This window comes from Mytilus edulis, chromosome 1 (assembly GCF_963676685.1).
Source record: "Mytilus edulis chromosome 1, xbMytEdul2.2, whole genome shotgun sequence".
Classification (NCBI taxonomy): Eukaryota; Metazoa; Mollusca; class Bivalvia; order Mytilida; family Mytilidae; genus Mytilus; species Mytilus edulis.
Genome location: NC_092344.1, coordinates 118,327,283 through 118,338,553, shown reverse-complemented (window position 1 = coordinate 118,338,553; position 11,271 = coordinate 118,327,283). Strand labels below are relative to the sequence as shown.

Below are 11,271 nucleotides of genomic sequence, written 5' to 3'. Positions count from 1 at the left end.
TACCTGTCTCTATCTTTGTAAAATGTGAAAGAAAGAGAAATACAAAATTTTGTCTACATTATTTCATAGATGGATGGAGTGTCATCAAATTTTGTCTTGTGAATATTATATTGATAATAACAAACATATATTACAAGTGATTGTCAGTACTTTACTTAATATACAATTAATCTAAACGCTGTAATGTAATACTACACATAAATTAAACATATTTGACTTCAATAATTTATAAATGCAATTTTAAAATTAGCTTTTGGTAAAATATTTTTTATGATACATAGTTTATATACAAAATACTTGCCTTAAATTCAAATATTTTCAGTTATGAATTTAAAAATGTGCATACGGCATGCTTGTGTACTATCGATGAGAATTATTTCATGCAACATTTCAAGGGTTGACACATAATTTGAAGAACAATATTTCAAAGATTCCAGAAACATTCATATAATTTTATGGATTAGGATTCTTCATGCTGAAATATTGTCATGGACAGAAATTCTTAATGAAATTTTATTGTCACATACATTATTTCACAGACAAGATATTGTCCCAAAGAACCTAACAAAATTTCATAGAGAAGGACACTATATCATGGTAGACATTATGTTATAGTTATTGACCAAGCAAGTCAGTATATGGGATTTAATCTGCATGGCTCGTGTCACCCTAATTAACCCAAACAACGTAGGAGTTCAGGTTAAAGGGTCACACGAGCTGTGCAAATTAAATCCAACATACCGATTTAATTTTTCTACTTTCAGGATAATAACTTGTGTATAAGTATTTCAATTGCTTTGAAAATATACCACAATGTTTAATACCACAAGTAGAAGGTTTTGATTCATTTTGGGGGTTATGGTGCCAACAGTTTAGGAATTAAGGGCCAACAAGGGATAAAAAACAAGCAATTGTGTAGTTTCTGGCCAATAACTTTTGTGTAAGTGTATGGATCTCTCTGATATTGTACCACAAGGTTCCATATCACAAAAGAAAGGCCGGTATTCGTTTGGGGGTAATTGCCAAATTCATGCAGGAATTAGGGGCCAAAAAGAGCAAAAAACAAGCATTTTTCTAATTTCCAGACAATAACTTGTAATTAAGAGTATGTATCTCTCTGAAATTGGGCACAGGACGTTTGCGCTTTTTTACCTGTAAATCGATAGGACATTTGCGCTTCAAACACTATGGACATTTGCGCTTTAAATTTTGATTCATCTATATTAAATTGACCGGACATTTGCGCTTTTTACATATAGTCGTTTACCTGTACTTTTAGTGAGAAGTAAGCATTACGTAAATAAAATCAACCTATATTTGGCATTAGTTAGTTCACATTAACAAAGTCTTAGACAGAGTTTTAAGTTTTAGAGACTTTTAATTTATTTAAGCAAGGATTTGTACATGTATATCTAACTATACAAATCCTTGATTTAAGGTAAAAAATGCATATTCCTATATCTATATATGTCATGATGGATTTTCATATCGTTTTGATCAAACTCTCAAAAGTGAAGACCTTTCATGGAATTGTACCGTGACAAAGGGTAATGCTAGAACTAAAACGGACAATGGGAATACTAATATTTTAAGTCAGTAAAATGAACAAATTCACTCACAACCGGACGGAACATTTAATTGTTGCCGAAATTTTTTATACCAGCTTTATACCAGACCGAGTCATGCTGCCAGACCTAACCCCGGAAAAGAGGAGGGAAGTCATAAAAAACAAATATTGCAAAAGCGCAAATGTCATATGTAAAAAGCGCAAATGTCCCTTAAAAAAAGCGCAAATGTCCTATGTTTTGAAGCGCAAGTGTCCAAATAAAAAAGCGCAAATGTCTTATGAAAAAGCGCAAATGTCCCGTGCCGCTGAAATTGTACTACAAGGTTCCATACTACAAAGGAAAGGCTAGCATTGAGTGTGGGGTTAATTGCTCAAAGGGGGGATTCAAAACGTTTTGAAGGGTTCCAATTTTTTTTAAAGGATTCAGCAAAGCAATTTATTAAAAGTAATTTAATTCTGCAGTGGTCAAATAAATTGTGAATGAATAATAGAATTATATGCTAATAAACGCAGCGGCTATTCATAACTATAAAATTGTTCCCTCTCAAAAAGATTAAGATAAAAAAGAAACCAAAGAAATTATATCGACCTGGTGATAATGGTCAACTTACCCTATCTTTTACTTTATGTTATTCTTTATTTGTTATATATATATGAACATGTCATGTATTTGATATTGTATTATTTTCATTGCTCAATATTAGTCTTTGTCCTGTTTTACTTATTAAAGGGAGCTAACCATATCAGACTTACTATATATATATTATTTATAAAGGTACATTTTAGCATCACAAATTGCAAACAGGAAAATTCTTTTTACAGTATTGAATTTTGCTTTGTTTCAATATATTATAGGTTAACTTATATTTGTAATGCCTTTTGCTTGCTTGGTTTAAAAGGCTTGAGTGGGCTACTGTTATTTTTGGCAATTGTCATTTCTGAGATAACTGTATTGTATTTTAAAATTCGATAGCAATTTTGGGGGAAATTGCACCAATTTTATGTTTGATTTCACTTCTTTTGGTTGCTCTTACTTGACCAAATACCAGGATGTCCTACCACAAATTAGGTAACCTGTCCAAAAATTATATAATCTGGAGTCAAAAGTTGGTTATATATAAAATAAATTTATAGTTATTTTCCCCAAAAATTGCACTGATTGAAAGCTTGATTTTACTTATTTTATACTTTACTCTTACCTGACCGAGTACCAGGATGGCTTACCAAAGAGAAGGTTACCTGTTGAATAAAATATAAACTCTGTAATATGAAAATAGTCTATTCAAAAGTAAGTTCATGAAGTATTTTTTATTGCTTTTGGAATGGTTTTTGATATGTACTAATATTTATTGTGATAATCAGGTTAACATAGATATAATTTAACCCTGTTATTATTTTCTGTCAGAGCCTCATGTACATACTGACAATAAAATTTGGTAAGAATATTGTGCCTTTTTTTAATAAAGAATGATTATTATCAAACTAAAGGCTTGATGAAGGATCAAATGGTAAACCTTGCTCAAAATATTACGCAAGATCTGAAAAAAGTAAACATATTAAAATCATAAAATAGTGGACAAAAGTATGTTGAAGGTTATTCCAAATGCATGTCACTCTAAAACTTAAAAGTATTGTAACCACATAAGTTTGATATCAAATACCAGGTTTTTTGCAATACTATTGGAGATTTTAGCTTCTATAAAACCACTTTTGTTTATATTCTTGTAGGTGATTTTCACTGTAAAGATAATTGGAATCTACACTTATATTTGTATTTAAAGTTTGAAATATTTACTTTATACATGAATGTATTTCTGAACAAATTAATGTCATCAACGGAAGTTGTATGGTTGTGTTATGAATGAGATAGTTTTATGACATATAAAACCTGTTAATGAACATCTAATAAATGAGTTATGAAGAAATATGGAACATTTATTTTCCTCATGTAATTTAATTATAGAAGTTTTATTTTAAGATTGCCTTGAAACGGATTGTATGTTCCATTTATCAGTCACTTTTTCACTTGTTTACTAATTAGGAGTGGAAAGATTTTTTATCCTGACCGATTAAAAATTGTACTACTTTTATAAGGAAACCTCTGTCTGTGCTTTTTAATCAGAATTATGAGTTTAAAGCACTAAAATTTTTAGTTTTATATATGGTATATTAACTTATTTATTGTGTATCTAGTTGTGGAAAGATTTTGCACAACTACAAATAGTCCAGTCAATCTAGCATAAATTTGATCCTAACCTTAAAGTAATTGCAACAGAAGATTTTTAAGTTTTAATCTTTAGCATTATACCCCAAATATACACAGAAAAAAAGTCCCATAAAATCTTACTTCAGGAAGCCTAAAAAAAATCACCATTTTAAATTCCTATGGAGATTTGCATTGAAAAGGGAGATAACTCTGCAAAAAAGGCAAAAATATTAATAAAAATTTATACAAAATTATAACCTGACCTCTTCTATTCATCAGAATATATTGATTCTTGATATTTATAACAAACAACTCTAAAGGTGATTTCATATTTTTTATAAAGCTACAATCTAGATTTCGTAATTCATTAGTTGACCATTTATTGAATTTTTCAACTTGTCAAGGTAAAGAATCTCAAATTTAATAAGAATAATTTAGCATGTATTCTTCTTTTTGTGGTTTAAAGTTTCTTTAAACAAGTAAGATGCTGAAAAAAATATAATATTCAGATATAAACAATACTAAATTTTCACATTATTTTTTCAAAATGGTCACAAAGCCACAAATTTGCAATTTCTTTAATGAAAAATGCATAAAAAAAATTAAAATACCCCATAACACTTCAGTTTTGTACATTTCATGAGCAGAAAATTATAAAATTTAGCCAAAATATGAACTTAATACCCCATCAAAGTATCATACTTTACATAAATTTTAAGAAAATCAATCAAAAACTGACAAAAAAACCCTCATTTTTGCAGAGTTAACTCCCCTTCCAATGTTAATTTCCATAGGAAATTAAAAATACTGCTTTCGAGTTTTCCTCAAGTTAGATTTATGGGACTTTTTTCTGTGTATATTAAGGGCTTAATGCTATAGATAAGAACTAAAACATATTCTGTTGCAATTAGTTTGAGGTAAAATCTTAGTTTGACTGGACTAAAAATTGTTCTTTCCAATGTAAACATACTTCACCTATCATGGTCCTAAATTAGAATAAGTTAAGGTATTCCATTTAAGAATATTCTCAAAATCAAATTCCTTGCTTCCAAAAGTTGTCATACACAATGGCTATGAGCAATATTACTATGAAATATCACTTGCTTCAAAACAGGCAACTATAAGGTAATAAAAAAAATCCATACATATAATAGCTATGACCTTGACATTCCTAGGCATATGTCATGACATCTTTAGGTCATTAGCAACAACTAGATATTTATTATTTAAAAAAAAAAGATATGTGAGATTGTCAATGAGATGAATCTCCACACGAGAAATTAACAATTATAGGTTCAACCATGAGTAAAACTCATGGTTCAGTGACTACCGTGCTTGAAAAAAAAGTTAACATTTTTTGTAATGTTAAATTCTCTCTTATTATAAGTAATAGGATAACTATATTTGGTATGTGCGTACCAGGCAAGGTCCTCATGCCCGTCAGATAGTTTTCACTTTATCTGACCTCATTTCATGGATCAGTGAACAAAGCTAAGTTTTGGTGGTCAAGTCCATATCTCAGATACTAGGTCTAGTATATTTGGTGTATGGAAGGACTGTAAGGTATACATGTCGTACATAAAGTTCACAATGGGAAAATTAAAGCCATATTTTTTGTCATAATTGGACACTGCCTCATGAGCATCAACCACATATATACCCTCTTTTTAGACTAGTTTATTAAATAAATAAATAAAATGCAGTCTTAAATTTGTTTATTGTTTATGTATAAATGTTGAGTTCAGCAACAACATCTACTGAATGTTTTAATCAGTATCACAGAGCTGTTTGGAATTCTATAGAGATGTTCAAACACTTTTCCGATTCAGAAAACTGTAACCAGCCTGTTTATCTACCTCAGTGAACAAGGCTAAGTTTTGGTGGTTAAGTCCATATCTCAGATACTATAAGCAATAGTTCTAGTATATTTGGTGTATGGAAGGACTGTAAGGTATACATGTCCAACTTGGCAGATGTCATCTGACCTTGACCTCATTTTCATGGTTCAGTGGTTATAGTTAAGTTTTTGTGTTTTGGTCTTTTTTTCTTATACTTTATGCAATAGGTCTACTATATTTGGTGTATGGAAATATTGTTAGCTGTACATGTCTGCCTGGCATGGTTCATCTGACCTTGACCTCATTTTCATGGTTCATTGGTCAATGTTTAGTTTTCTTGGTTAATGTTAAGTTTATGTGACAGTTGTATTAAAGCTCTGTATTTAGGACTATCAACATAATATCAATGATTAGTAAAGAAGGCAAGACATTTAAGTGTGTGCACTCTTGTTATAATTATTGTGTCAACCATGCATGCTATTGATTGAATCAACTTGTTTACTGGAGCACTAAATGTCATTCCCTCATTCTGGTGTCAAGAAAACTTTGACAAAATTGTCCTTGTATAAAGAGTTTTGTCAAATTTCAAACTATCATATGTTTATGTGTACCCGTCCAAGTGTTTGTGATTTTTCTCATAGTATGTATCTTATGTTTATGTGTACCTGTCCAAGTGTTTGTGATTTTTCTCATAGTATGTATCTTATGTTTATGCGTACCTGTCCAAGTGTTTGTGATTTTTCTCATAGTATGTATCTTATGTTTATGTGTACCTGTCCAGGTGTTTGTGATTTGTCTTTTGGTTTGTATCTCATGTTTATGTGTACCTGTGTAGGTATTAGTTATTTGTCTCATGGTATATATCTTTGTTTATGTGTACCTGTCTAGGTGTTTGTGTTGTGACATGGTGTTTATCTTTTCATTTTCTGTGATGCTGTCTAGACGGTTGTGTTATGTGACAAAATATTTATCTTTTCTTTATATGTGTTGCTGTGTAGGTGTTTATTATTTGTAACACGGTAAATATATATTTATTTATCTGTTTGCATGTTTAAGTGTTAATGGTTTGTTCCATGATGTATCTCTATATTGTTAACTCAATACCTGACTGAGTGACGGTGATTTGTCTCAAGTTGATATTGCCTACTTAGTTATGGTTTTTTAAGTTTTCATTTTGACACAGCTGCATACTTTACTTAAAGTTCAGTGTTTTATTCTTTTGTTATTTTTCCCTTCTTATCTTCAGGTAATAATTGCAGTGCTGATGTTTGTTTGACATTCAATCAAAAATTGATAGTTTGCCTCTAAGAGAATCTTTATAAAAATATTTCCCAAATGGAACTATGCAGAGATAATTTCCATATATCAATGGAAACATTTCTTGTATAAACAACCTGTTACACATTTCACATCCATAATAGATGAGAAAACCCTTCAGACAACTTGTACCCTCAAAATGTGCACAGATGTATCTGACACTATGTTCAGTCAGTGAATATTTCATGGCTTATCTATTCACAATCAAAAGCTGAATGTTGAACAAGAGCCAAAATGCAATGGCCAAACATAGATAAAAAGACAAGTAACAGTCTACAAGTTGTATACAGAAAACTTTGATGAAAGGCCAAAACAACCACCATAAATAAAACCTTAGGTGCAACAATAGGTCAGGTCGATCTACCTTAGGTGCTACAATAGGTCAGGTCGATCTACCTTAGGTGCTACAATAGGTCAGGTAGATCTACCTTAGGTGCTACAATAGGTCAGGTCGATCTACCTTAGGTGCTACAATAGGTCAGGTCGATCTACCTTAGGTGCTACAATAGGTCAGGTCGATCTACCTTAGGTGCTACAATAGGTCAGGTCGATCTACCTTAGGTGCTACAATAGGTCAGGTCGATCTACCTTAGGTGCTACAATAGGTCAGGTAGATCTGCTCCACTATTGGTACCCATCATGCTTCCATATAAATAAGATGATGTCATCAACAAGGAAAGGGTGATATGTACGGCTACAATAATTAGAACATAACTGTTCATCTGGGACACAACTTTCATAATCCTTGATTCAAAAGCTTTCTTATAAGTAGCAACCCTCTGTGATGGAATATTATATCAACTGCTGATAGATCTGTCATGCACAAGTGCTATTGGATTGATGCTACATTAGGTTCACAATGGCAAATCATATTTTTTGTCAAAATAGGTCATTTCTGGAATCATGTCTTTCACCTAAGATCAATTTCGCAAACCTTTATGACGTCATTTACCAGAAAGAAGGTGCACCTGTATCCCTGCTCTTTTAAAAGTTTCCAGCACTTTCATAAACGTCATTCTGTAGGGTAGTATAGAAATAATTAATGTTCCGTAAGTACATAATCGTGATTGCCGTATGACTGAGGGAGGGTGACCATCCTTTTAGATTTAAATTTCCCAAATATTTTGTGCAGTATAAAATAAAACTTTTTCACCCGTTTGCTCAACATGTGTTGGAAATTTCTATGCATAAATTTTTGTCTTGTGGTGATGGAAGTCACATGACAGATTCATCTGAAAACCGTATCGCAGAACTGGCCTATTGGACACTGTCTCGTGACCATCTACCACATATATACCTTCTACTAAGAATATTTCATTTCTTAAAGAAATAAATAAAAAGAATGCAGTCTTAAAATTGTTTATTGTTTATGTATAAATGTTGAGTTCAGCAACAACATCTACTGAATGTTTTAATCAGTATCACAGAACTGTTTGGATTTCTATAGAGATGTTCAAACACTTTTCTGATTCAGAAAACTGTAACCAGCCTGTTTATCTACCTCTAGATATAAAATTGTAGTTATCTCTACCTATATTAATGTGTACAAATACAATTCTATCTAATACATGACCGGAATGGTATGGAAAAACTTGACCAATCAATTCTGTTTATCTAATCTACCAATAAATAGATCAGTATTTTTATATAATGCCACTCGTTATCTCTAACAAGAAATATCGTAATAAAACATATTGTGGAAATCTCCATGAAATTTTGGAAAACTGTACAAGATTTAGTTTTTTCTTGTCAGCACTTTTTTTTGAAATAGTAACTTCTTAAATTTAAACATGTTTGATATTACTATGCATAAACTCCATATATAAATATCTAACAAAATGCTGAATTTAATTAGCACTAAAATCAATAGATTTTGGTAACTAACAATGAATAAATTCATTAACATAGTATGTTACATATAAAAATCTATCCTGTACAGTAGACCAGAATTGTCAGTGGAGAAACTATTGCAAAGAAAATGACTTTCCTCACAACCTGGGACACACTGTACATACCCGGGAATTACTGCTGTAGCTTATCAATAACAATGAATATTATATTACATATGACGATGATCAAATATTGCACTATAGTGTTTACCAGTAATGAAAAATATCGTGTCTACCCAATCATATTAAAGTGGTTAATATTGTACTGTTTTTCCCATGGAGGTTTTATGAGAATAACAGAGGAAATGGTACCTTTAACATTGATTTATGTTGAAAAAATACATTAAAAAGTCTTAAAAAAGATACCTGTCGAAAGGTGAAGGTAATTTGCATAAATTGTATGTCCACAAGTATCAGACGTTCATATAACACATGTAAAATGTATATGTTCTTTTTTAAGCTTAACAACATGCATAATTGTACACATCAAATGGCTTTCTTTTCTTATTTTTCTAACACTGAGCCAAACAAAATCTATCTTAACACAATTAATTATAAATGAAAATCACTTTTTATGATTGAAATTAAATTTATCAATGATTGACAGACATACTATGGCTAATTATTATTATTCTGTTTTTTTTGGGGGGAAACTAATTACTACAAGTATCTGAGTATAACTACAGGTCATTCTGAAAAGTCTTTTGCATAAATGATAGACGAAACAGCCTTGATGAAAATAGATTCCAAACCATGCTGAGTATGCTTTTAATATAAGCAGTAACTCGATTGAATTTAAAAATTAAAGCCAAAAGGAGAAATTTCAATCAATCACCAGATATCTTATAAAAAAACACCAAAAATGTTGATTTAGTTGCTGGTTCATAGCTGAATTTTCATATTCTCTTATTTGTATGGGGAAGTGTACCTAAATGCTAACTTTTCTATGTAAATCCTAGAATATAATAAATACACTGACAACAGATATATTAGTACTGGTCAGATGTCATGGCTATCTTCAAACAATGAGTAATGCTTACATAATAAACTGTATTATATTTACATATTTATAAATAATGCAAAAAATTAAATACATTTCCGTTATTTACAGATAAAATTTGATATGAGATCACAGATGAGTTATCTTCTCTTGTTGAAGATAAATTTATCTCCCTTGCTAAACAATTTTCTCCACTTTTTCAGGTTTTTATCTCCCCATTACACCAGTAAGTAAAATGGAGATAATTTTATTAAAAATTTTAAAATAAATTTCTTGTTCAACTTTTTTACATAGATTAAAGTCACAACAAGAAATGTAAAAATATAATAAAAAAATTCTAAACTTTTCAACATCAATGGAAGAATTTAAAATAAAAATAAATAATGATAAAAAAAAGAAAAGAAAAAAGCTTTAGTACTCTTACTATTATTCTTATATTAACTTTTATTTTTATTTTAAAAATAAATCGTTTCAGCAGAGCAGTAAATATAATTTTCTGGAAGACAACCTACATAGTACACAAAGAGAGAAAGTATAGAATGAAATTGATGCAATAAAGGAAGAGCTTTGAAGCTAACCTTCAAACATATTTTAAAAATTCAGAAAAACAAATACAATGGCAAATAAATAAGTCTTGCATGTTTCGTTGCAAAATCAGCAAATTAAGTTTTCGTTCAGTTTTCATTGGGTACTGCAAGTTCCCTGAGCACCTAAACGCAAATAACAACCCAAGAAAAAATAAATAATCACAGAGTGCTCTCCCTTAAAACAAAATATCACATAAAACTAATGCGTCTTTGGCGTAGAAACCTTTAAAGTCTGAGCACTATCACAATTATTGTCTTTAACTTCGTCCATATCAAACTGAAATTTTGTTTCCTCTTCTTTATCTGAGTTCCGTTTCCGTGTTGAGAAACTTGCTGACGGACTTACTGGAATCATGCTTTGATACCAATCTCTATTGTCCTCTAAAGTGTCTAATATTTCTTGAGCATCGGGAAACACTAAATCTGCCCATGTCTCCCACAAAGGGTGCACTATATAGTCTATAAAACCAACCTGTTGATCATAAAATTATATATATATAATATCAGCTGCAAATGTATAAATACAAATTGTTTTTTTTAACTTTAAGCCAAATTGTTATTTTTCTCACGTGACATCTGTTTGTTTTGCTTTTTTTAAATGATAATTCTGGTTTGTTTTGGTATATACTGTATAACATTATGATCATCTGTACTTGTTTTCATTCAGGAGACATTTTCTTAACAATGGAACTAACAAGCACTTGTATGCACTATAAGAAGTCAAATTTTTAATTAAACTGTCCTCAATATGACTGAATTTCTCATTAGATATATCAATTACAATCAAGTGGTGAATATGATTATGTTTTGTAAAGATTTATATCCAAGTAACTATATTATAATTTGAGTGATAGATTGAAGGATTTC

The 11,271-nt window shown here is 30.5% G+C and overlaps 1 protein-coding gene and 1 long non-coding RNA gene across 25 annotated transcripts in view; one reads left to right on the top strand and one right to left on the bottom strand.

The window, feature by feature from the left end:
* LOC139502829 (uncharacterized) overlaps positions 1-5,487 on the top strand; it is an 81,756-nt gene extending 76,269 nt beyond the window's left edge. The window contains exon 2 of the long non-coding RNA XR_011658955.1: positions 5,328-5,487. This is a non-coding gene — a long non-coding RNA (uncharacterized lncRNA). The remainder of the gene's footprint in view (positions 1-5,327) is intronic.
* Positions 5,488-8,273: 2,786 nt separating this feature from the next.
* LOC139502669 (3',5'-cyclic-AMP phosphodiesterase 4B-like) overlaps positions 8,274-11,271 on the bottom strand; it is a 255,985-nt gene continuing 252,987 nt past the window's right edge. For all 24 annotated transcript variants that reach the window (XM_071292201.1, XM_071292250.1, XM_071292259.1 and 21 more), the window contains one exon: positions 8,274-10,876. In XM_071292201.1, the coding sequence (XP_071148302.1) occupies positions 10,604-10,876 (273 nt within the window). In that variant the 3' untranslated portion in view covers positions 8,274-10,603. The remainder of the gene's footprint in view (positions 10,877-11,271) is intronic.